At 40.6% G+C, this 26,451-nt stretch overlaps 1 protein-coding gene across 1 annotated transcript in view; it reads right to left on the bottom strand.

Moving 5' to 3' along the window:
* Nucleotides 1–3,456: 3,456 nt before the first annotated feature.
* Nucleotides 3,457–26,451, bottom strand: part of LOC100545094 (ovostatin) — a 31,344-nt gene continuing 8,349 nt past the window's right edge. Inside the window, exons 11-35 of the mRNA XM_031555626.1 lie at nucleotides 25,454–25,612; nucleotides 24,814–25,041; nucleotides 24,251–24,308; nucleotides 23,603–23,748; nucleotides 21,815–21,964; nucleotides 21,053–21,223; nucleotides 20,572–20,704; nucleotides 19,847–19,943; nucleotides 19,159–19,387; nucleotides 17,662–17,785; nucleotides 17,204–17,322; nucleotides 16,702–16,753; nucleotides 16,121–16,204; nucleotides 15,322–15,498; nucleotides 14,735–14,816; nucleotides 14,120–14,276; nucleotides 13,518–13,592; nucleotides 12,349–12,514; nucleotides 11,864–12,081; nucleotides 11,041–11,256; nucleotides 10,593–10,717; nucleotides 10,144–10,234; nucleotides 7,242–7,310; nucleotides 6,311–6,416; nucleotides 3,457–3,518 (exon numbers count right to left, since the gene is read on the bottom strand). Coding sequence (XP_031411486.1) covers nucleotides 3,457–3,518; nucleotides 6,311–6,416; nucleotides 7,242–7,310; nucleotides 10,144–10,234; nucleotides 10,593–10,717; nucleotides 11,041–11,256; nucleotides 11,864–12,081; nucleotides 12,349–12,514; nucleotides 13,518–13,592; nucleotides 14,120–14,276; nucleotides 14,735–14,816; nucleotides 15,322–15,498; nucleotides 16,121–16,204; nucleotides 16,702–16,753; nucleotides 17,204–17,322; nucleotides 17,662–17,785; nucleotides 19,159–19,387; nucleotides 19,847–19,943; nucleotides 20,572–20,704; nucleotides 21,053–21,223; nucleotides 21,815–21,964; nucleotides 23,603–23,748; nucleotides 24,251–24,308; nucleotides 24,814–25,041; nucleotides 25,454–25,612 — 3,294 coding nt within the window. The remainder of the gene's footprint in view (nucleotides 3,519–6,310; nucleotides 6,417–7,241; nucleotides 7,311–10,143; nucleotides 10,235–10,592; nucleotides 10,718–11,040; nucleotides 11,257–11,863; nucleotides 12,082–12,348; nucleotides 12,515–13,517; nucleotides 13,593–14,119; nucleotides 14,277–14,734; nucleotides 14,817–15,321; nucleotides 15,499–16,120; nucleotides 16,205–16,701; nucleotides 16,754–17,203; nucleotides 17,323–17,661; nucleotides 17,786–19,158; nucleotides 19,388–19,846; nucleotides 19,944–20,571; nucleotides 20,705–21,052; nucleotides 21,224–21,814; nucleotides 21,965–23,602; nucleotides 23,749–24,250; nucleotides 24,309–24,813; nucleotides 25,042–25,453; nucleotides 25,613–26,451) is intronic.

A 26,451-nucleotide genomic window follows, 5' to 3' on the forward strand; every position in this document is an offset into this window, starting at 1 on the left:
TTTGGTCAGGATCTTGTTTATCCCCAGAAAACAATGTTTGAGCACAATAACATCTGGCCAGACCTGATTAGTATTTTTTTAAGTTCCATGTGGGATATTGAAGTCTTGGACTAATTGGCCTCAAATCCCCAAGAAAGATGCACATTCTATAAACACATCTACTCAACCCACTCTCTTTTTCAACCCCATTGCTGTAAGTATTGATTTTTCTTGTTTCAGTATGGTCTAATGCTAGTGTAAACCAAGTCAGATTATAGCTCACTTTCTACAGGTTGGGGTATATCAGGAAAGCAAAACTCACAGCCTCACTTGCCTACTTCTTTCTTCTTTTATTTTTCTAAGTTTAGAAATCTGCACTCTTCTCAAAGCAACTTCATCCCTCGTAAAATAAAAAGTCCCCATAACATAAAAACTCTGTGAAACTTGATGAAATGGCTTTTTACAAGCTTGGTATCATGCAGATCTTGGGTGGTCATCCTCTTGCATTTCTGAAAATCAATCTTGATTGATAGATTCTGTGAGTAGTTGGATACCCTGCTGCCTGTAGAGAATCAGACATCTGATATCTTCAGGACTTAACACAGAAGCACAAATCCCACGATTCTCAAGTTATTTAGACCCTTTTGGGAAAAATAAAACCAAACTACCAACAACAAAATCAACAATGGACAGAAAACAAGAAAAAAACCACTTAAAAAAAAAACAAACACAAACATTCGAACTCCTGGTTTGGGAAGGGAATTGCGAATTGGGAATTCTATGTTGACATGGAGAGTCACTTTCATTCAAAAAAACACAAGGCTATATTCCAACACGCATCATTAGCAAATTGCCCAATTAAATGAACCCCTTTTCCAGTTCCTTTCAATATACATACAAGCCCTTAACATTTCTCATCTGCACTTATTATTTACACTCTCACATGACAGGCCCTTTTTCCTCTCCCCCTTCTCTTTTGTTCATTTTAATCTTCTTTAATGTACACCATAAATCACAAACCACTCTATAATCTTCTGAAATCAATTTATTAAGTGTGAAAATATTGGCCAAAATTCAAATGATATGCAGCATACTGGGGATACCATGTGGTGTGTTATAATCACACTTGTTTGAGAAACATTAACGTCCTCAATGTACAGATGTTTTCTGACCCATTTCCTGGATAGTTTTAAACCTGACATTATTTCAGACTGGGACATACTTAAGCTTTCTAGGACAAAGTCTAGAAAGGACTTTAATCAGTAATGGAATATTTACTGAAATCCCTCTGGTGCAGGACTATGCCTATTTAGGAGCTGGTCATACCTACTGAGACTGCATCAGGCAGTCTTAACCTGAGACAACAAATATATGCTGCAGGGGCCAGCATTGAGCTTGGGTGTAGTGGATGGTCAGCCTGTGGTAAGGACAGTCTGTCAACTGCTACCTTACAAAATAATATAAATAACCAGGTGTTGGACTGGATCTTATCAGCTTGTCGCCTGTTTCATAATAACCACCCATGAGTGCTGAGGTGATTTTATTTCAGACACCAATGTTCCTCTCTGACCTGAGAAACCCGCTACTCCCTGCAAGATGCAGGGATGCACCAGAAGCAGCAGAGTGACACTGCCTCAGTGGAGCACTGAGCTCAGTGGCCTCTGCACACCTTTCAGTCTGATCTCAGGGAGTTTGGGTTGCTCTGGAGCTGCTGTTTCTGGATAAGACCAGCCATATTCATACATCCTGAACCATCCTTATCTCTTACCCTGCCAGGGCTCTCTGTCCTTCTTTTCACTATGCCACGACACTAGTAGTTCACATTCCTATCCATCCTGTGACTCTGGTCTGGTTCAGCCCAAGAGCATTTTCCTCTTGCAGAAGCTACCCTGGTGCCACGTGTAACAAAAACAGGAAGAAGTAAGCCGATATAGGAAGGCAGGGAGGACCATATCAGTTCATATACCAGGGCAGGATGATTGAGGCTTACCACCTCTCTTGGATGTAGCCTCAGTCAGTCTTGGCTGTAGCAGCTCTGGCATGTGGAGGAACTCTGGCATGCATCTGTGTCCCAAGATGTGGGACTTGGCAGTCACAGAGCCTTCACTGAAATCTGCACCTTTCATTACTTGCTCCTCTACTTAAGCACGATGCAGAGATGCTAACCCTAACACTGTACTTTTATGTCAAAGGTGCAGAGGCAACACTTCGGCAGGGCCGGGGAAAAGTGACAGGCTGCTCATCAGCCAGGGGAAATGGGAACTATACTACAGAGATGAGAGGCTGAGAGTGACAGCACATGCTGCATATTGTGGTAGTTGCCAGTGGTTATCAGTTACAGCTGGCAGGAGGCCAAATTCAGGACAGAAATGGTTCTCTCTTCTTTCTCCCCCAGCCAGCCATCATAAAGCGAACTGTCATTAAAATGCAGGTTCTGTGACACTGGAAGAAAGTCAATGCCCAGTATAAAAGGGAGTTTTATTGAAAAAGTATATATGGTTTATGGTATAGATCTAGAGAGATTTGCTATGAAAGGAAACAGAAAGTAAGATACTAGTACAAAAAATATCACAGTTTCCCACCATGCTTAGAAAGGTGAAATAATCCTTCCTGGGACTTAATGACAGAAGAATATAGGGCACTTGATCACTTATTCAACTTTCTCCTACAAGGGAAAATTCAAAAGAAAATAAATGAGGAAGAAAAAAAAAAAAAAAGAAAAAAGAAAAAAAGTATGTATAGAATATAAAATATGTTTTCAGGATGCTGAATAGATAGTCCATTCCATGCAAAACGGACAAAAAATGGATGAAGAACTATCAGCAAGCTATGTCTACATACCCAGATAATTGCTCAGCAGATAATGGCCAGCTTAACTGCTAAACTGAGCAGCATACAGACGTGGACCTCCCCCTACAGCATGACTACATTGTACACACACCTCTGTGATTCATGTCACATCAAATGTTCTCCTTATAATACAATTTGACTGGCTAGGATTCCATTCCTTAAGTCCGTGTGAAATGTGCCCACTAAATACACAGGCTTTGAGGGATGCTGTAGGTAGAGTAATGTCTAATAAGCATTGATGTTTTTGAGGAATCTCTACAGGAATTTTCCAGTGTTTCTATTTTTCTGCACTTTGGCTTTCACCCTATAGAGGGGCTGATTTCCTCCTATGAACAGCAAAGTGGTCCACAAATGTAGTCCACAGAGCACGTGACGTAGGACAGGATCTGTCCACTGTCTCTGACTGCTTCTTGGAAAACCTGGTGAAGGCTCCTTTCCTTCAAGAATAGCTCTCACTCTACTCAACCTTCCAATTCCTCTGTTGATGCTACTTTGTATTTTCACCTTCTTACCTTTCTTTTTACTAACTTTTCTCTCTACTTTCCTTCCCCAGTGCTTCACCTTCATTGCTGCTTGTTTTTTTTTCTCCTTTTTTCTGAGTTTTACTTACTTTACTTTCACTTGTCATTAGCCCATGTCTGCAACAACATCTCTGCAAAGTGACGTGTATTGAGCAACAGCATATTCTTCTGGAAAAAGCAAAGACTTCGTGTGAGTCAGCTGCATAGCAGAAATTCGCACCAAAGGAGCCTTTACAGAAAGGTCAACCGCGGAAAACGCCGTTGCGGAGGGACGTGCCTGACGTTCGGCAGCACTGACCGGTGCGGCGGAGCCGGGCGTGACAGCGGCCAAACCTCCAGCGTGTACAAAACCTGCCGCGAGGGGGCGCAGCGGGCGGCTCGAGCAGGAAGGGAGAGCAGCCGGCGTGCAAGAGACAGAAGTTCGTTAGGCGGTTATCACCCGCAAAGTACAGGGACGTCACGCTCCAAGCGCTCGATTATCACCCTCCGCGGACACATGCTTAGCCATGGTATCCACGCGAAGGAGAGCAAGGATGTCCGCCCCTGTCAGGAAGGATACTGAAACCCTGACTAAGTTCGGAGGCAGCCGTGCAGCTGTCCAAACCTCTGGCTGTGAAGAGTGAATAAGCCTTTCCCTGGCAGAACAACTGCGTGAAGTGTGAGCAGGTAGAAGATCTGCTCTGACTTGTGACGAGGCTACAGGATGAAATACACAGATTAAAAACTGCCATGGGGTACAAACAGGGAAACCACATTTCACCCATGCACTGACAAGTTATCTCAAAGGAAAGAACACAAAACACAAGGCTGTCTGTATCACATCAGGTCAAGGCTGGAGGCAAGAACACAAAGGAAAAAAGCAAATGGAGGTAAGTTTGTGCTTGAAGCCAAATATAAAAACCCTCCTTGCCTTCTTCACCTTCCTCCCTCACTGCCCCCCCACCTCTCCCAGATGCCTCTGTACAGCAGGTATGAGGCCCTGGATGTGGAAGGCCCATCTGTGGGTGATAGCAATCCACTCAGTCTGGACAAACTAATGAAACCAAACCACAAAAAGCCTTCCCTCAACATCAAGGCTACATCATTGAAAAATAAGAGATGGATATTAGCTGCAGGTGATTCTTCCGACAATGAAGTGAATGTCCAGTATGCTGAGCAGATCCCCTTCTTAGAGAAGTCTGCTGTCTTCCTGGGGATCAGGTGAGAAATATCACCAGAAAATTAGCATGGTACAGCCGTCAGACCACAGCCCCTTAATGCTTTTCCATACTGGGAGATACGAAGCAGCTACATGTGCATCAAGGGCTATCAAAAGTGACTTCAAGGCCTTGGGATGACAGCTAAAGGAATTGAATTCACAGATCATCTTTTCTTCTCTGTCTCCTGTATTGAGTAAGGACATGTAAATACATCAAAGGATCTTATCTTTAAACACCTGGCTCCACCAGTGGTGCCAGAGCCAGAACTTTGGCTTTTTGACAGTCAAATGGCCTATATGGCACCAGGTTTGTGGGCACCAGGTAGGGTTTGCCTTGCTCAAAGAGGGAGAAAGGTCCCTGGGGAAAGCCTTAGTGTGGGTCATTGGGAGGGCTTTAAACTAGGTCTGAAGAGGAATGGGGGGAACAGTAAGCCTTTCCATGATAAAGTGTAGGAGAGCATAGCTCTCATAGATTAGAGGGACAGGGTGCTAGCAGGGGCCTTGAAGAACCCTGTGCCTTGAGAGGTCGTGGAAACACTGCAGCACATACAAAATCCTTCGATGATAAGGCAGTAGCTGTTGCAGCAATAGGAAAAGGCAATGGGAAAAATCAAGGCAAGTATTTAAAAGAGATTAAGGAGTTATGCTTTAAGGAAGTGACAAGACCAGCTGTCCAGCAGAAGTGCCTCTACACCAATACATGCAGCTTGGGAAATAAACAGGAGGAGCTGGAAGCTATTGTACTACTAGAAGATTATGATACAGTTATCATCACTGTTCAGTCTGGAGAAGTCTGAAAAAGTCTGAAAGACCACCTGATAGTGGTCTTTCAGTATCTCAAGGAGAGTTACAGGAAAGAAAAGGACAGACTCTTTAGCAGGGTCTGTGGTGATAGAACAAGGGGAAATGGCTTCAAGCTAAAAGACGGTAGATATAGGTTGGATATAAGGAAAAAGTCCTTCAGAGTGAGTGTGGTGAGGCACTGGAACACGTTGCCTAGAGATGTGGTTGATTCCCTGTTCCTGGAGACCTTAAAGGTGAGGCTGGATCAAGCCATGGGCAATCTGGTTTAGTTGTGCATTGTTCATTGCAGGAGAGCTGGACTAGATGACCTTTAACAGTCCCTTCCAACTCTAAGGATTCTATGATTCTATGATTCTATTACCCTGGAGATCACTTCTTGTTCATTTCCTTGGAGGTGGATACACATCTCTGTGGGAACACAAGAAAAACAAACTGCTCAGAGCAGCAGCTGCGGAGCAAGATGTATGAGTATGAGAATCAAGGATGACCGAGGCTGAGCACGGGGAAACAGCCATTCCAGAAAAAAAAAACAAAACATGGAAGGAGAAGAAGAGGATTGTTTAGCCAGCCTTTTTTGAGGAGAAGTGTGCCTTTCTAAACAATCCTCTACTTCTCCTTCCATTTTTCTTGCTCCACAGCTGCTGCTCTGAAGAGGTTTTTTTTCTTGCATTCCCACACATTTCCCTACACATATTTAAGCTGAAGATTCTTGAAATCTCCTTAGTATTGACAAACACATTTTCATAGCTTTCCAGTCATGCCCACTTGTCATCTTATACATATAACGAAGCTTGCTGAAATGAGATGGGTCTCTTCCCTGGCACAAATTCCAATTTCTAACATAGTTCAGAGGAATGTTAGTTCCATGAGAATTGGCTCTTTGTCTCTCTGAAGGCATCTACTGTTTCTGCTCTCCCTGTCCCTTCCACACTTCGTTCTGGTTAAAACAAAGACCTACCTGTAACGTAGTAATCATAGATCTGCACAGGAGCTGGCTTGGGATGGGTCACTACAAAGTCCTGTTCAACTGAGAAAGTGACTTCCTTTTTCTTCTTTTGCAAGATCTGGGAATGGGAGGATGAGGATCACATAAGATATTTTCTTCATATAACACAATCTGGAGTTGATTAATTATATATCCTGTATATATATATATAATATATAATTAATATAATATATAAGATAATATATATCCAATCCCAGCTTGTACCCGCTGATACAGATGTGGGAAATCCATTATCTGCCTGTCAAGTTGAGATCAAAAGTATTTTTGAAGAATCCAAAGTGAGATAGAAGAGAAGAGCTGTAGGTTTCCAATCCTGCTTGGATTATCTTACTTTGTAAGATAAATCCTATTGGCTTGAGGCGAGAGAAAGAAAAGAAGTCTGAAAAGACTGGTCTTAATTCCCCAAGCAATTACATTTCTATATGTACATTCTGGTCCAGGAATTAGATTAAAAATTAGAGTTGGGAATGAATTGAAGTAAGAGAAGGAATGATTTTTTTTTCTAGATATCTTAGCAGTGTTCCATGTCCTGTTAGAAGAACTGGGATTTAACAGGACCCTACCCAGGGAACATAGACATGAAAGATCCTCCTTCTTGGTGTTTATTCACCATTTACTGAAAGGAGAAAGATTTTTTATTAGTTTATTAATATTTTTTAAATTAATTTCATATAGTTGCTAATAGGTATCAGTTTGAAGCTTTGTCGGATGTGTGGGATGTTACACAGTTTGGGGAATAAGCAGCTTAGTGAGTAGAGGGCAAAGCTGATGGGGAGGGGAATATATTTGGGCACTTCAGAGTATGTAACCTCTCTGTAGATGAATCTATAACATGCTGATTTTATTATTTGTTTAAATCAAATATACAGTGTTCGGTACTTACATTTTCCAGGTAAAGGAGAACATGGTTTTTCTTGTATTCTACTTGCATCACTGTATGGGCATCAATGAGCTTTAAAACAAGGAAACAGAGATAAATCCATGGAGTCGTAGAATTATAGAATAGTTTGGAAGTAACCTTTAAGATCATCTAGTTCCACTCCCCCTGCTATAGCCAGAGACACCTCCCTCTAGACCATGTTGCTCAAAGCCGCCTGGCTTTGAACTCCTCCAGGGAGTGGGAATCCACAGCCTCTCTGGGAAACCTGTTCCAGAGTCTCACCACCTGCACAGTAAAGAGTTTCTTCCTAATATCTAGTCTAAATCTACTCTCTTCCAGTTTAAATCCATTTCCCCTTGTCCTGTTGCTACTTTCCCTTATAAAAAGTCCCTCTACAACTTTCCTGTATGCCCCCTTCAGGTACTGGAAGGCTGCTATAAGGTCCCCCTGAAGACTTCTTTTCTCCAGACTGAAGAGGCCAAACTATTTCAGCCTGTCGTTACAGGGGAGGTGCTCAAGACCTCTGACCATTGTCATGGCCCTCCTCTGAACCCACTCTAACAGCCTGATGTCCTTCTTGTGTTGTGGATTCCAGAACTGGTTGCAGTACTACAGGTGGGGTCTCAGGAGAGCAGAGGGACAGAATCTCCTCCCTTGACCTGCTGGTTCCACTTCTCTTGCTGCAACCCAGGATACAATTGGCCTTCTGGGCTGCAAGCACACATTGCCAGCTCATGTTGAGTCTTTCATCAACTGACACTCCCAAATTCTTCTCCTCAGGGCTGCTCTCAAGTCACTCTTTGCCCAGCCTGTATTTGTGCTTGGGATTGACCCAACCCAAGTGTAGGATCTTGCACTTGGCTTTGTTGAACTTCACGAGATTGGCGTGGGCCACCTCTCAAGCCTATACATGTCCCTCTGAACGGCATCCTTTCCCTCTAGTATGTCAGCTGCACCTCTGAGGTTGGTATTATCTGCAAACTTGCTGATATAAACCATTAACTAAAACTAAATATTACCTCAGAACCTAACACCTTGTGATTTCGGATTCTGTTCCTAGCCAAATATCAAGGGCTGGTACCTGTTTTTTTAGAGTCTCAATTTTGCTGGATAGATGGAGGATGCTGAACAAAAACTGCCACTTGACTTAGTGGGGCTTATGTGCTGGGAAACACAGCGGTTTACTAGAGGGATACTACCTGCCTCTATTGTCATATAGGTTTCAAAATTAGTCTGCTAGATCTGTGACCCTTTCCCTTCTTGAACAGTGCTGGTTCTGAGTTCTCAGCTGGTAAGGCTTCAGCTGAAACCCTTCCTAATTTTTATTATGGGAAAGTCAGTGTTGCGTGCTCTCAGCTCCCTTCACCCAGTACTGGGGATGATGCAGCCATACAAACACCTCACAGGGTTTTGTAGAATCATAGAAATCATTTATGGTGAAAAAGATCACCCAGTCCAGCCATCATGTAACACTATCACTATCAGTATACCACTGAACCATGCATGTCACTAAGTGCTACGCAGAATCATAGAATCATGGTTTGAAGGGACTTCCAGGATCATCAAGCTCCAACCCCCCTGACACAGGCAGGGCCACCAACCTACAAATCTAATACTACACCAGGCAGCCCCATCCAACCTGACCTTGAACACCTCCAGGGATGGTAACTCCAACACCTCCCTAGGCAGCCTGTTCCAATGCCTAACCACCCGCTCCATGAAGAAATTCTTTCTGTTGCCTCATGTCCTAATCACTTGTCACCTGAGAAGAGACCAGCTGCCTCCTTGCCACATCCTCCTTGTCACAGCCTCTTTTCAGGTAGTTGTAAAGAGCAAGATCTCCCCCCAGCCTCCTTTTCTCCCGACTAAACAGCCCCAGCTCTCTCAGACAATCCTCATAACTCTGGTTTTCTAGTCCCTTCACTAGATTCATTGCTCGTCCTTGCACAAGCTTGAGCAACTCTAAATGGTGGGTGGGATGAATACCATGATTGGAAAACTCCGATTGAAGGCTGCGGGCTCTTCAGAAGGGATAGACAGGGTAGGAAGGGAGGGGAAGTTGCCCTCTGTTTGGAAGTGGATAGATTGCAAAGAGCTGTGTGAAGAAAAGAGCAAAGAGCTTCTATGAAGAAAAGCTTCTTCATAGGGAACTGGGCTTGTTTAGCTTGGAGAAGAGAAGGCTCTGGGAAGACCTCCTTGTGGCCTTCCAGTACTTGAAGAGAGCATATAAACAGGAGAGAGATGCATTCAAGGCCAGGCTGGATGTGGCTCTGGGCAGCCTGGTCTAGTGGTTGGCGACCCTGCCTGTGGCAGGGGGGTTGAAACTAGATGATCTTAGAAGTCCTTTTCAACCCAGGCCATTCTATGATTCTATGAATATTCATCTCGTGGTGAGGAGCCTAAACTGAGCACAGTACTTAAGGTAAGTTCTCACCAGTGCTGAGTACAGAGGGACAATCACTTCCCTGGTCCTATTGGCCACACTATTTCTGGTAAGGCTAGAATGTTACTGGCCTTCTTGTCTGCCTGGGACACTGCTGGCTCATGTTCAGCTAGCTGTTGACCAGTACCCCCAGGCCTTTTTCTGCTGGGCAGCTTTTCAGTCATCCTTCAGCAGCTCTATGCCACTGCAAGGGGTTGTTATGACAAATGTGGGAGCTACCATTTAGCTTTTTTGAATGTCATGTGACATCATTGTAGCCTATACAAATCCCCCTGCAGAGCCTTACTGCTCTCAGACAGATCAATACTCCCACCTAACGTGGTGTCATCTGCAAACTTTGCACCCACTTTTTGGATGAATACTTTTTGTACCATGCCTCTGTTTTCATCCAATTCCTATAGTCACAACCTGGTGTCTCCTATGTACCTGGGTGATTTGTTTAATTATGTTTCTATTGTTTACCTTATCCAGGGAAGATTTCACAGGAACAAAGCCGGAGAGCATCTTCACATCAATAACGACCATGTTGGAGCTAGAGCGCTTCCCTGTGTAACTGAAACAACAGACGTTCCAGTCAGCCTGGTTTGTGTCAGGGAAAGGAAATTCTCTTGGCTGTTAGTCTCATACAACACAGAAAGAATGGGGTGAATCACATGCACTTGCTGGCTGGCTCAAATGGGAGACACTGTGGGAAGGACCCTGGTATGAGGGGGCTAAGCATGTGCTAGCAATTTATGTACTTATAGTGTAAGTATCACAAGGTCTTTTAGGAAATATGTCATATTGGTTGATACCATCAACACTGTCCAGCATAGATCAGCTCATGGTTCATGACTTTAAGCGAAATTAAATACACACAGTGCTCTACTTGGCATGTCAACTGTGCAGCTGGTTTGTTGATGGCACATTACCTGCTGATGAGTACAATATCAAATTTTCCTGGTTGATCTTGGGGGCAGGAAGCATTTGATGTCTGTACTGAGAGAGAAAATCCAAATGCCCCCTCTGGAAGGTAAATGTTGTATCTCAGTACTGGCTGAAAGAGAAAAAAAAAGAACCTTTTTAAACATGCCAAGGATTTTTCTTTGCATTCTAAAATAAAACATCAGACTGAGTGAAGTTTCCAGGGCATGTGAATGATTCTTGATTATGTTGAAGATCAACACATCAGTCTTCTGCATTTTGTCCATAAACATGCTTGTACATGGGCACCACACATTAGAAATCACTTAGTTTAAAGAGTTTAGGAAAATCAAATAATTAGGAAAAAGAAAGAGAAATCAGATGGAAAGTCATCAGAAATACAGCTGCATTGCATGCAGAATGTAGGATACAGTAAAGAGGAGGGCAGACACTTACTTGTATAAGTACACATCCAGTGCCAGTCACTGTTAAGTTGTATTTCCCAGGGACTTCAGGGAGGGGAGTCTGTTGCAGTAGGAGTCTGTTCTCATTATTAACAGTAAATACTTTCTCAAAAGTGTTCTTCGAAGTGATCTTGATGGCATTTTGTGTAACAGAATTATAGGTGGCCTCACCATAAGCAGCAAGGGCTTGAAGAGCAACAACCGTGTCCTGAAAAAAACATAATAAAAGACAATTAGCTACACAGTGTGATTATGTGGAGGAAATCAATATTCTGATTCTAATACAAAACAAAACCACTATGACCTGGTTAAAGAAACCCTGAACTTGTATATGATTCCAAGTTTCCCACATAGAAGGAGGCATTTCCTTCTGACGTGCATATTTTAGTGTGAAGGAAATATCTCTACTAATTATAAAGGTTTCAGAGTACAAAATATGAGCACTAGAGCATACCTCAATAAGATATTTCAAGTGAAAATGCATGTATTTCCTAGGGGACTGCAGAGAACCTCTTGGTCATATAGCAATTAAGACCTGTTAATAAGAGGTTTTTTTAGGTTTGAATGAATATTTGGATTTCTTACTAGTCCAATTACTCCTTTACGTATTTTACTTATGTATAGTTAAGAAGGGAAAATAAAAAAATAATAATAATAAAAAAAGGTTTTAGAACTCGCTAAGAAAAAGACTTGGTCTTTATATACATGACAGCAAGATACAAGAGAGAAACAAAACTAGTCATAGCCTCACAGACAAGAGTGCTGCAGTAGTGCCCCAGTTCCTAGGACCAACTGGGGAATGGGAGTTTATGCACCTGTGTGGAAGAGAAACCTCCATAGGGATTCTGTTGCCTGACAATCCACTGCACAATTGCTGAGGCCTTTGTGAGATCCTCTTGATTGTGATTTGGTTTGTAGAGCAATGCCAACAGCACGTAGCTGGTTATCTCAACCTCATTTGATGGAACATGGTCTAAGAGGTGGGATTTTTCAGGTGGGGATCTCTGTTTCTGCTCCCAGTACTTTGAACCATCTGAATAAACAAAGAGGGTGAAAAGCAATGAGAATGAATATTGATATCACTGTTCTATGCTGTCCCGGAGACATACTGTGACCTGGCCTTTCTCACAACTACTTGATGTAGAGCAACAGATGTGCTGTAAGCTTTCTCTGTAATTACTTGGAAATGTCTGGTTTCTGATTCACATGCCTATACTCTCAATATTGTCAAGGTGCATGCCATCAATAAAATGTATTCCATCCTCCCACCTCCCCAAATCCTGAAATGGCTGAAACTCACCAACTTCCTTTGCTGATTTCTGTAGTTCTCTAAGGAATGATTCACATATCTCTGCCTTGCCAGCTAAGCAGAAGGCATAGGTCACAAGTGCCTGAGTATAAATGTCACTGATGTTTTTCTCAGATACAGTCTCCAGACAATAAAAGGCATTTCGGATTACTGTGTACTTCAAAAACAAACAAACAAATAAATAAAAACAACAACCAAAACAACGTGTCTGAATTCTGAACAGTTGTTCTCACTGGATCTAAAGTTTCTCTAAACCTCTTGTTCATCCTGTCATCATCATGGCAATAAGACTTAAGTTTGTACAGTAACCTTGGGAGAGAGAATACATGACTTTTTAAGGAAGGATTTCAGACTGAAATTCCATACAATTAAAGCAGATTTTCAGTGTGTTCATGAAGATGTAGAAGACTTCTCTGCTTCTTCCACATCTAATTCCTTCTGCTTACCTCTATGGTAACAATTCACACACACTCTTCCATGTCAGATCTCATTTCATCAGACTGCCCATCTGCTTCCATATGTTGCACAGCAATAAAATTTGATGTAATATTGGCAGGAAGGTTCAAATTCTATCACTATACCACCAGCATCCACCTCTGGCTTCATGAACCAGCATAATAAAATAGGAGGCATTACTTCTGGAACAGTTCTCATAGGTTTACATTAAGTGAAAGAAGTTTACTGTTGGACTCCATGTCCTCATTTATGTTCTTCTTAATCAGGAAGTTTCTCAAAAAGTACATGACAAACCAGAGGCAGAGAAACTGATATACTGAAATCTAACATCTCAGCTGTACTCTCTTTTGTACTAGTAGTCACTTTCAAAGAAGGATAAATCTGCTTCTCACTCTGGTGGATCTTCCTTTTCCCAGTATGGCTTTTAGTTCCATTTAGATTTTGCAAATTTATCTGTAATGCTTTATCTTCTTGACTAAGTCATATTTGAGACTAAGCCATGGTGTGTGTGCTACTACCTAGAAAGACTTTTTTAACTGAAGGTGAACAGTGTCATTGAAAGCAGGGTAATGTTAACTGGGAGCTTTCTCTCTCCATCTCTTTGTCTTTCTCTACTACCTGGACTATTTGTAGCAGGTACAGAATACAAAGTAACAACTGGGAACTAGTTCCAAATGAATAACAGTAGTAAAAGGCCACCTTACCGACAAAGAGTGCCCAGCTTCTAGCAAGGCAATGGTGATATAGGCAGAAAGTGACAGCTCATTATCTACTCCTCCCTGAAAAGGATATGGAGAGAGGAATTATCAGTGAATAGCATGAATGAAAAGCTTTCAAATATGAATTGCCGTATCCCAGCTGAAGAGTGTGGCTGTTTCTGCATGCAACCCAAAAATAAAGGAGAATACACACATAGCAGAGATAGCTTATAAGTTAAGAAAAGCCCATTAGTATTTAAATCTATATATATATTAAAACAACAACAACAAAAAAAAACAAACAACAAAATCCTCATGGACAACAGCCAACAAACTACCATCAGCAGCAATACAAAATCCTCAAAAGACACAAATTTCCTTAAGGAATCCTCTCCTGTAATCCTGTCCTGTAATCCCCTCGCAGGTGTGCAAGATATGTAAAAGAGAGTGAGGAAGCTATCTGGTCTGGAAATAGTTATGTAAGGTGTGGAGAAGTATCCCTAGACAGAGAAGAGTATAGGATTTACAGGAAAGTATAGGTTTTGGTAGTAATGAGAGAGGATCTTAATTATAAGAGTATAAATTTAAGAAAAGTAATTCTTTACCACCTTCAAGGCACTGTTGACAAGTATCCCAGCAGTTTGAAAGCAGCCATCTGTCTTCTGTTTTCTTGCCAGCCACATCAGGGTTTGAGCCTGGACATTGTCATCAATAAATATGAAGCGACTAGCTTCTGCAAATGATTTGTACACAAAGGCAGTGAGCCTGCAAGGGAACCATGAAGCAGTGAGCTGATCTAGGAATAGAAAAAGTCAGCCTTTTCACTCATGCTAGACACAAGCCTATATGAATAATTACAGCCAACAAGTTAGTGACTTGCTTTCTTCTTGTGTACTTCTCCAAGGAAGGGTACCAAAAAGAATTGTATCTAGCTAGAATCCATGGAGGAACACTAGCACACTGTGAGGCTGATCGTGGCTGCAAAGCGCTGCAGTGCATTGGGTTCCGTAGGAGAAATGAGGAGCAGGAATCAAGTTTTTAGTCTACCTACCTTTAATATGCACTCCCTGATAGGAGCTGGAAAGCCATTTCACTTAGTACTTAGAGTTTCACTCCTAGTGAGCCCTGTACATCTGATTCAGCTATCAAAGGTGTCTTTTATCTACACCATGTGATTTCAATGCAAATTCATTTTTAAGCCATTTCTGCTCCCAGTCACTCACCAGGTGTTCCCTTCTTTATCTCTAACGCCAAATGTGCTGTAGGACCCATCAGGATGTTTGTATGATAGCTGCTTCTGGTAGCCTGAAAGAATGTGAAAGAGAAAATGTTATCTAATTAAAAAACAAAACAAAAACAAACAAAAAAAACCACTAATTCTATTTTCTATCGGATTTACATGGAATTACAATGGGAAAGCACAAAAAGGTGAAATTTATCTGCCATATAGTGGGGAAGCTCTGAAGAAGCTTAAGTGTAGACGTACAATATCCTGTCCTGTAGGAACATTGAGTCACAGAATAGGTAGCGCGTGTCAGCTCTGTGTTTCACCTAAGCTGACAGGATTAGGGCAGATACTGTGCTTGTGTGGAAGAGGAGGAAGGGACTTAAAGGTGGAACCTCAAAGGAAACATGATGACCAAGTTTTAGTAGAGCAGGAGAAGGAAAGACAAAAAAGCAAGGCAGTGGATCTCTGAGCTGTGCTACAGCATCAGTGCCATACTGCTTGAATAGCCATGCTACTGCTTCTGCTCACTAGGCCTCAACAGTAATTCAGCACACATTGTAAAAAGACACACAAAACTCTCACCGCTCACTAAGTATCCGATGGTCTTGGATTTGACATCTTCACTCAGCTGCCTTGTCTTGTTCAGATAATCCAGTACATAGATATTTGGTGCAAAAAGGACCATGTTCTGTTCCCCATTGCCAAATGGCATGAGAAGGAGCTGGTGCATGTTCTGCATGGCAGTGCCCATGATGTCACCTGGTAAAGAAAACATGCCAGGGGAATTAGCACAACTCATGGCCACAGAAACATACAGCAATTTTCACTCAATAGGGAGAGTCATGGAATACCTGGCTGGGTTAGAAAGCCTCTGTTAGAAAGCCTGAAGTTCTCAGTACTTTCTGAGTGATTTGTTCTGTTCTGCTTGACAAGTCAACAAATAAATTCCTGCCCTGTCTTTTCTTACTTAGATTAAATTGCCCATTCCAGAAATACTACCTATTTTAGTGCCACTTTAAGTAGACAATTGATCTCTATTAAAATAATAAAACCAAGGCCACTGCAAGACCAAAAATTTTCCATTAGCATCTCTAGTTTGTACGTGGGTGAGTGGAAGAAAATCTTATGGGCATGAGTCTGGTAGCATACTCAGAACTGTGCTACTTGTGGGTAAAACATTCAAATGCAGTAAGTTTAAACAGAAATGTGAATAAGGATGTAACTGATTTTTAGATGCAGCAAAGAACATTGTTGGACAAGACAAGAATCAATCTATATGCTCAAGATTTCCCACAGAAAGAAAGGTCACATCTTGAAGCCCAACGAAGATTTCATTTCATAGTTTAAAGTTTTCTTAATGTTTCATTAATTTTATGTTTACCAACAACAGAAAAGGAAACTCTGGGTGATCCTTCTACTACATTTGTAGGTAGATCTATTACAACATCCTGAGTAATGACATCATCTGTGGAGAAAAATATTAAGTATATTGTGGATATTTGTATGAAACATTCATTACAGCAAAAACATCAGGGGAGAAGGGAATGCAGCTAAAACTATCGAGTGAAAAATAGCTCAAATTATGCAGTAACTGTCATTGCTTAATAGAAATCGTTTGAACAAGGTAAGACTGTTGCTCACAGCCTGTAATGTCTGTGAACTCTTTGAATTTCTTCAGTGGGGTACTGGGGAGGGCTGACTGGAGAACGTTAGGGCTGCCTTTACGCCTCTTTTAGCGGCTTTCTAGGCAACCCTGGAAACTACAATAAGCGTCAAGATGGGATGGAGGGTAATGTTAGTATTCCCTCTTCCATTCCCATAAGAAGGAAGCTGAAAGTTATCCTTGGAATAGACAACAACAAACATGACTGTGTGCAGTCCAGAGAGGATTCCCTTCCCTTCCCTTCCCTTCCCTTCCCTTCCCTTCCCTTCCCTCCCCTCAGAAGTACACTGAGCATTTACCTTTCATGCAGATCAAGGAGTTCTGGGTCTCCTCCCTTCTTATGCCTTCAGGCTGGAATGGTGATGGGAAGAAGAGTCATATGCAGCAGGTGAGAACAAAGCATAGAGAAATAAAGCAGTGACAAGAGTATTCATAGTCAGCCTCATCCTCTTCCATCATAAGATGGCTGTATAGAAACAATAGTTTACAGGTTCATACTTGTTATGGCTAGTGCAAAAGGTGAGTTCCCATCAGATAAAGTCCCTCATTTCCAGCTTCTCTGTATGAGGAAGATGTGCACTTACCAACACCCAGCGATCCTCATGGAAGAGGACATCAGATGGGTGTGGACTTGAAATTAGATTGAACAGCCCAACCCTGTCCCAGTCAAATGAATGTGAAGCCAAACAAGAAGTTTGTTAAGGAAACAGAATAACTTTTTTTCTTTTTTGTGCTTTTGCTGCAATTTCCTTTTCTCATGGTAGGAAGTACAGGGCAAACAGGAAGTGCTGTCAACAGTACCTCAACCAACAATGCCCTGATCTGGGTGTCCCTGTAGTCAATACTGATGTTCCTAAGTGCTTCTTCTTCACAAGCTTCATCATTATTGGTCTCAGCCGTAATGCTGAAAAATACTTCACCTTAAATAGTAGCAGAAAAGAGGGAAAATTGACCTCTGTCAAGAAGACTTATGGTTAAAGTGAGAAATTGCATCTGATAACGATTATCTATAGAATAGTAGAGTAAGTAGTGTAGTACAATGAATGATCAGTCACTCTAGGTGAGACATATGGGAAGATAACTGATCTCTAAAAATTGAAATGATAAATATATTGCATTTCTGGAGGGGCTTTTTGGCCTGGACAGCTGGAATAGAGGTAGACAAAATTATCCAGGTTGGAAAAGAATTAGGCTTACAGATGAAGTATAAGCTGACTAGTAACAGTCCTAGGAAACCAGATAGATTCCAAGCCAGTTACCAATTCCTTTGGGGGAAATATTCCAGACATAGGACTTTCTTTTTTTGGTACATACACATCCATCATCCTCTGGGGAGATGAGTTTTGTCTGATAATCAGGGGATTCTGACAGCAAAACATTAATCTGAGAACAGAGAGAGGAATGTGGTGTGATAAAGATTTTATACCACAGAAAAATGGTGCTTTATTGTTTGAGAGTGGCTGGATCACCTGTACTTATGTCAAATATTAACAGTGTAAAGCAGACTGAAAGCCAAGGATAATGGTGTACAGGTGAATCATCTATCAGATGCAACTTTGGTAGTGTCCTCTTCTGCTCGTCTTGACATTCTCCACTGAGATATTAAATACACTATACATATATCTGTTTCTGGATCAGGATATGGAACTATGTTCAGTTGACCTGGTGCTGACTAACTTGCAAAGGAAGATATCTTTTAATGTTTGCTTACGTTTTTGTTGCTGTTGAGGAACAAGGTGAAGAGATGAAAGCCTCAATAATTGATAAACTTTTTTAATAGGCTGTTTAAAGCCCTAGGCTTTTTTTTTTTTTTTGCTTTGTTTTGTTTTTTTTCCCTAATCAAACTGTTAACAGAGTTTGAAAAAAAAAATTACTAAGATCATCCTACGTAATTTCATCCTTTTGTGATGGTCTCCTTTTGAGACCAGAGAGCTGATTTTCAGCAAATAAATTAAGCAAAAGAAGTCTAGACTTTGTGCTTGCCTTTCATTTTAGGATTCAGCATAAGAAACAAGAAATCAAACAAAAGAGCTCTGTCTTTCTTTCTTCAAGTGTGTGTAAGCTCCTTCAGTGTAGAGATACAAAGCACCTGTGGTCTGGAGACATTTTATCTGGAAAGTACAGAGCACTGAGAGCACAGACAACCACTGTCTGTGACCAATATTCTCCAGCTGCACATACATTCTTTTGGGTGAAGTACTGAGACTTTGATACTCCCTACTTTTGAGAACCTTTGTCCCAGGGAACAAAGATTTTTCTGTTCTTCACCTGATGCTCTTCCCATATGCTTCTGTTTGGGAGGTACAAGCACTTCGTTTCTTCACAACATCACATATCCTTAAAAAAGGACCCCAACATAACGTGATGGCTTACACTACATTGAAAAGTGAATGATACTCCACAAAGTACTTGTTCCCTTCCTTCTTAGGTCTCAGAAGACAGGTGTTTGTACAAACATCCTAGACACAGTTTACATAGACCTCCTCCTGTTTTTAAGTTGTTCAGGAAGACAAATTCACATACAGTTCACATAGATCTCGTCCTGTTTTGTAGTGGTGTAGGACAAATTCAGTCTATCATTAGATAGAGCAGTGCCTCAATCAAGCAGAGGCAGATCCAGTCATTTGCATCCATCATTTTGATACTCTTTTTTGTTTGATTGTTTGTCTGTCTATTTGCTTGGTTTTCCAGATTACAAAGCCTGCAGATTGCTTGGAGGCAGGATAGGGATTAGAAGGGTGAGCAGAAGTACATACCTTAATACAGTGATTGAGGTAGTTAAAGACATTGGCTCTAAGCAGGAAATCTTCTCCATGAATGATGGAGTATGGCAAGGTCAAGTCCACAAAGAAAGGCTGGAAGGCTGTTAGGGTAGCAGGCACAGATATACCAAATCCAGCCGATTCTTCCACACAGAAGGCACTGGCCTTCCATTCAGTGACAGTGTCAGGGATGGTGTATGAAACACTAGCTTTTCCAGTAGAGCTGGTGGGAATGTACAAAGAATGAGTTTGGAGAGATGAAGTTTCATATAACTTAGTTTTTTGTAGAAACTCTAAGTTTTCAGGATGAATGCTATCACTATTCTGTTTGTAGAAATCCCACATCCAAGTCCCCACAGTGTGGAAGTTCTTCTGCCCATCATTTCCCTGACTTTGGAAAGAAAACTCAGATTCCTTGTTTTGCAGACCAGTGTTTTAAACAGAGGTTTTCTCTTCATAGGGAGTATGACTCATAGTATACACATTGTGAAAACAGATGTTTCGGAGCAGGTTAATATTGTCATGAAAGTAGGGAGGGCAGATGGTCGGAAGACTGAAAAAGATGGTTCTTCCAGGTCAAATAGTAAGAAGAGGTGGCAAGAAATTACAATAATGCAGGAGAATATATGGACATTTTGTAACTTTTAAAGTGCAGCAAAGAGAGAGAAGAAGCAGTACTCACTTTATTAGGACAATATTCCAAATCCAAGTTTCAGGGAAGAATTCCCTAATAGTCTCAAGAATGTGTCTCTTCACACGTTCTTCTCTAGCTACTTCAGCTGTTAAGAGAGAGCGGGAATTTAGTCAGTCCTCATTCATGTAGTAAAGATTCCCAGAAAGGACAGGCTTTGATTTGCATGAACAAGTATGAAGGATAATTAGTGTTAACCCATTTCTTTCTACCTGAAACTATCAGTATTGCCACACAAGTATTAATTAATGTCACTAATGTGTTCATGAGTTTGGTATAACCTTATATTACTAAGAAAAAAAACCCAAACATTTATTGAACCGCTCTTGGTCTCCAAACATGAGCATAAGACCTAGGACTCAGGACACTTGGCTCTCAAATCTGTGTGATGGCCACACTGATGCACTGTCTCTTCAGTAACCTCTGGAAAGAAAGGAATCACTGTCAACAGTGTCACTTTTGTTTGACTCTCTCCCAGTTGCCAACATTTCCCAGCATTAAACTGGGAAAATATGAATCAGAAGTATAGGCCTGAAAGGGTTTTTTGGGTACTTGTTATAGTAAGCCATCTCATTCTGAGCCATAGTATTCAAAAGAACAGTTCTGAACGCTAAACACTGACAAAGGAGATTTGTGAGTACTGTCCACGTCTGTTAAAAAAAAAATCTTATTTTTTTAAGACAAAAATAAAATCTCTTGCCTATCCCCTATACTACCTGATAATTTGACATGGTGTGTAGAAGCTGTGAATCCTGAATTCAAGAAATATGATGGAGGTCTTACTGTTCCACTAGTACACACGACTGGTTGACGAATCCTTGAGTTGGTAAAAAATTTCATGCCCATATCCTGTGAAAAATACATTTTGGTGTCAGCCATAACCATATTGCAGCTGAGGTTTATTTTATTCCTCCTTCTTCCCATTACTACCTTTCTACCACATAAATACCCAGAGACTTATATGCAGACTTTTGGGAGTTCTGTGCATAATGGAAAATCACAGAGTCAGAATCAGAATCAATTGAGAATGGATGTCAGTTCAGAGAATTTCCCACGTATGAGTTCTGCTAAGAGCATTGCAAAAATTGTAAAGCTACTATAGAATTGCCCAGGTTGGAAAAGACCCTAAAGATGATCAAATCCACCCAAAAGTAGAAACTCACTTCAACAGATTTAAGTTATGTATAGGATATTTACCCTGAGGAACTGATATACATCTGGGCCTAATCCAGAAGTTAGAGGTCTGTAATATAAGCCTTTGTGAAAGATGTTATCAGGTGAGATGCAGGGGTCTTGTGGATCATCTTCTAGTTCGAACCCATTGAATATATAGCCTTGTAGGTCTTGAATGGGGTGTAAGTTGTATATCTATGAGGGAAGGAAACACAAAGATCAATTTTGATTATGTAGTCATGTGCTGGCAATTACCAGCGCTGAGACGCTTGCCTGTTTAAAACCATGCTCTGTTACTTGAACTGAAAACTCAACAGCCAGGCCTAGAAGGTGGTGATCACTGGTGAGAAAAAAGGACAGTAACTAATGTGTACCCCAGAGGTCAATACTGGATCCAGCGCTGTTTAATATCTTCATTAATAATCTGATGATGGGAGTGTACCCTCAGCTAGTTTGATGCCATCCAGAGGGATATCTGCAGGCCAGAGAAACAGGGTTACAGGAGACTAATGAACTGAAAAAAGGAGAAGTGCAAAATCCTGTCCCTGAGGAAGAATAATTCCATGCATCAATATATGCACTGGTTAAATCAAATCCTAGGTCCTTTACAGGACGTCTGACTGCTAAGAAATGAAGTCTGCATATTATGTACATATTATTATGACCAGCACATGTAAATATTGGGGGATGTCCAACACATGCTAACAATCTCTAGTGAAGAAACAGTAATAGAGAATAAAGCAATACTGCAAGGAAGGAGAAAATGTACTTGTTTGGGTAACTTACTGTTTCTGCAGACAACTCTGTCTCAGTCTTCAGAAGCAGCACGCTTTTATCCACTGCTCTCACAGCACAGAAAGAATTAGCAGCAGCTTCAATCACTAAACTGACATTGGAAGTGGTGAGCATCTCCTTTTGAGAGAATTGCAACTGGACCTGAAATTTAGCAAACACATGTTGGTATGGCTAATCCTTTCTGCTTAAGGATTCTCTGGATGTTGAGAAGAATAATGCAAGATTCTTCTGTTAAAGCTCTGTGGGTCTTACTAGAGGGTGTTGGTCTCCACTGCCTCTGTTAACCAGGCCTCAACTATAATGGAGGCTTAGGCAATAAGCACACTTAGATTCCTATGTTGTGGTAACTTAAATGGGGCCTACCTGAAGTTATTTCAAATAAAATGTGATTCTGCTGCTGCTTATGTCAAACAAAATCTTATTATGACACTTGACAGCATGTAATAAGAACTACAATGAGCAAATCGTATTTTTACTACATGTTTGTACTGCCTTAAAAATTACAGTGCAAATAATTCTGTTTTGAATCTTTTCAAAGCAAAAAAAGAACTTGATATTTGTGTTAGATAAGAGAGAAAAAGTAGTTGTTGGAGATCACAAGAGATAAATGAAAACTTTTGCTTTGTTTTATCTTCTTGATCATTTGTTTCATGTTTGAATACTTTTTAGCTTTCAAGAACAAAAGATAAGAAAAACCTTAAAATTGAAATCTCAATTCAAAATGTCTAATCAGTGTCCAGGTCTTGCTAAAAGGAGGAAAAAAAAAAAAAAAAGGAATAAAAGAAGTTAAATCCTAAGTTTTGGTTTTTTTGTTTTTTTTTGTTTTTTTTTTTAACTTTTTCTCCTTGTCATGTATGAGGGCTGCCTTGAAAGTAATGCCTCTTATTTTATTATATTGACTCACAATCTCAGAAGCAGATGTAGGTAGTATGGCAGTAGAGGCTGAATGTTCCTACCAGTATTTTGTTACATTTTGTTGCCCTGTGACAGATGGCAGTGGAGGGGCAGTCCAACAAAGTGGCATTCAATGTGGAAGTGCATATGAAGCAATTGTGAATCACTGAATTCCTCTAGGTGAAATTAATTGCACCCACTGACATTCATCAATACTTACTTGAATGTTTATGGAGACTGAAGAGTGGTTGTTAGCACGATGAAGCAGTGGGTGGTGCATTTCAGCAGTAGCAACAGTGACATGAAAGACAAACCATGTTCCAGATGACTGTACATATTTTAATGAATGTGGCATGCAGGATTTTGTTCTTTGCTGGTGAAAATGCATAACTAGTGGTGGTGACTATATTTTGTAGCTGAGAATGTTATTGTTATGTCAAACCATGTTATTGTGCTCTTTGTATCTGTTGTAGTTTCCATGGAAATAAATAGGAGACATTACTTTCGGAGCATCCTGTGTATTTAATTGTGGTAAGCATAAACTGCAGTTTTATTCATCAGAAAAAGTGTAAAAAATTAGATTACACTGTAAAGTGGGGTAAGACTAAAACATATTTTTATGGTTAAAAAACAGGCACTCCAAACTATATAGGACACTAGTATAGTTTTAGAGAAGCAGGTAGAATTTGAGAGTAGTGTGTTTTCAGAAAAGTAGATTTTAATTTTAAAGGATTTACCCTTTGGCAATAAGGATAGGTGGAGGTAAAGAAAAGATACAAGGCCAAAGAGAAAAAAAGGAGAATTAAGAAGAAATAAAACTGTTGTGAATGTGTTCACGTTGTATTTATTTGGCAACAGGTAAGACTCATTCATAGCGCTTCTCACCTTGTTTTTGAAGCACTTCTCAATTGGAAATCGGACACTGTCTGCTACCAGCTCCTTGGCAGGGTGTAACATATATACAAGCAACCGAAGGGCTGGAGCCATTTTCTCACTGACCACAAGTGGAATCATGAAGGTGCCGTTTTGATCTGTTATTTGAGAAGAAGAGACTAATACAGAGACAAACACAAAGGTCTGCTGTTGTAGCTACCATATAGACAGACATGCATCTTTAGCAGTCCATGGAGCAATCTCCAGTTGGACTATAAACTGAAAAATCCTGGAATAACAGACAGTGGCCAGGAGGTGACATGTCAGAATTTAGATCCAGATGCCTTCAGATTTACTTGAGTTTGAACACGTGGTCAGACAGCCCCCCAGACCAGACACTGCATTCCCTCCATAATCCTTTGGGAAGATCTTTACATGACACTGCCTCGTGACTCACCTGACACTGGTTTCTGAACTACACCTGATTTTATTTTGCTCTTAATGGTAGTGATAGGATCATGCATACGTGCATTGGTGAAAAGAGATACAGCCATCCCATAGCTGCTGTGTACGTCCAAGAAATGTTGTCTTGGTCCCAGTTCTCCAGTTTACCCATTTATTTCTTAAATGCAGAAACCTGATGATGACAACTTAACTTACCAGCCTGGATATTAACTTTAATTTCCCCTGTGAGGACAATCTTGCCTTTTGCCATGCCCTGTAAAAAAAAACAGCAATACATTTATGGATTATTAGAGGTTGGAAGAAGAAAGTGACAATCAAATTCAAGATGCATCAACATGACAATTGATACACGCACATTTGCATGGCTTCAAATGTTTAAATATCAGCCATAAGGCATGCTAGATGCTGCCACTGCTGCTGCCACTGGCCAGGAAGCAGCAGAAAAAATGATGGAAGGGACGAGGGCAAGGGAAAAGAGTTTATTGGACAGAAGGGAAATGAACCATGGCCTAAGACAGTATAAAAATGGTTAAAGGTGGTTACTTGCTATAAAATAAAGTAACCTGGTCAGATACATCAGATTATTTTGCCCGATTAAGTGTCTTTTCTAAGTCAGTTTGGTACTGCTTCTGATCTTAGGTTACTAGTCATTGAAGTGGTTTCCAGAAAACAAAAGAGCTCACTACCATAACTGCTGTAGGTGGACTGCCAGATAGGTTCCTGATAAAGCCCTTTCAGTGAAACTGCAATAAACTCACCACATAGTAGAAGTTCACGATACTGATATTCTCATATCCATCTGTGTTCAAGATATAGTACACAGTGATCATCCTCTTCTGCCCACAGCTCATGTCTTTCCACAATGGATCAATCCTCACAAAACTGCTAGTCCAGGAGTACAAGCGTTGGACGGAGAGAGATGCATCTGGGTAGGAAGGCTCTATCCAGCCTTCAGAATGGCACTGGTCACTGGTTTTGTATATTGCCTGATTAGGAGAGGTAGAAGGGAAGAAAAGAAAAACAAACATAGCTCACTAGGGAAATTGTTGTCACATACATCAGAAAGATTAGTTCACAGAATCCATAAATCTAAGAATCACATCTAAACCCAAACAGGTAAGGAAAAAGTAGCACAATGATCTTGCAGCCTTGCAGCGAGACATTGCATTACAACAAGTCCGGTACTTACTTTCCTCACTTCTTTTATGGTTCTTTTTTTTTTAACTTCTACAACATGAAGTAAGACAAAATATATTTTATTACCAGAATTCAAACCTCATCCCATCTTTTGGGGTTCAGTTTAAGATCAGTTTTCTCTGTCTCCATTTCCATCTCCCTCTCCCTCTCCGCCATCCTATCCCTCTCCTTCCCTCCTCTCCCATCTTGTTCTGTACTCACTTTCAGACTAAGCTCAGGATCAAACATTTTGGATGTGTCAATGCTAAACGGAGCAATACCATTAACATCAGTGGTGAAGTTGTGTATATTCTTGTTATTAACAAATAGCTGGATAACTTTAGTGGAAATAGGAGAGTTGTCTTTGTCTACCAGCTTGATCTGTAAGAGAAGAAAATGACAGATATGTTTATATTGTTATATTTCTGTGAATAGATATGCATAACTTACAGCCATTCTTTCTCCACAGACAGCATTGCTTTTTCTCTTCCCTTCCAATTAATACTTTAGAAAAATGTGTATTTCACTGTCTGGCTGCTATCTAATGCATGCAAAAGGATCTTCCTCAGCAGCTGTTGCATCACTGAATGAGGAGCAAGAACTTCTTAAGTCTCATCTCTTTAAACATCACTCCTTCCTGACTATACATTTCCAGTTTAAATATACAATTACTTTTCTCTGTTTTTTCCTTTCTTAGTCTCTGATGCTGTTACTTTTCAAGTCTGAAGACCTTTTCTTCATATCTTTGTTCTGAACATTTTTCTCATTCTGTCCCCACTATCTGTTCTATTTATGTATTAAACAAAGAAATAAGAAATGTCAGAAACAATTCAATAAATTTTAGGTTGCTTGAAATGAGCATTCATTTTTATTAAAAGCAAACAAACAACAACAACAAAAAAGAGCAGAAGGAGTAATGATATATTAAATACACCAACTATCTTCACTGTCCAGATATGGAATGAAGAGAAATTACCTCTGAAGTAAAAATGCAAATAGTGAACTAAAAGTCATTCAGATAAACATTGACTTCAGTGGACTGAATGCAACAAAAGTGAAGGCATATAATATAGACACAAAAAAGATGTTTCATAGTGCTGGGGGAGAATTGCAAATGGCATGAAATGGAACAAGTACAGAATCAGGAAGGGATGCATTTCAAGAAAGTTTTTTATGACAGCTGCATTGATATTAAGTTCTAGGTTTTTGGTTTTTTTTTT

This window comes from Meleagris gallopavo, chromosome 1 (assembly GCF_000146605.3).
Source record: "Meleagris gallopavo isolate NT-WF06-2002-E0010 breed Aviagen turkey brand Nicholas breeding stock chromosome 1, Turkey_5.1, whole genome shotgun sequence".
Classification (NCBI taxonomy): Eukaryota; Metazoa; Chordata; class Aves; order Galliformes; family Phasianidae; genus Meleagris; species Meleagris gallopavo.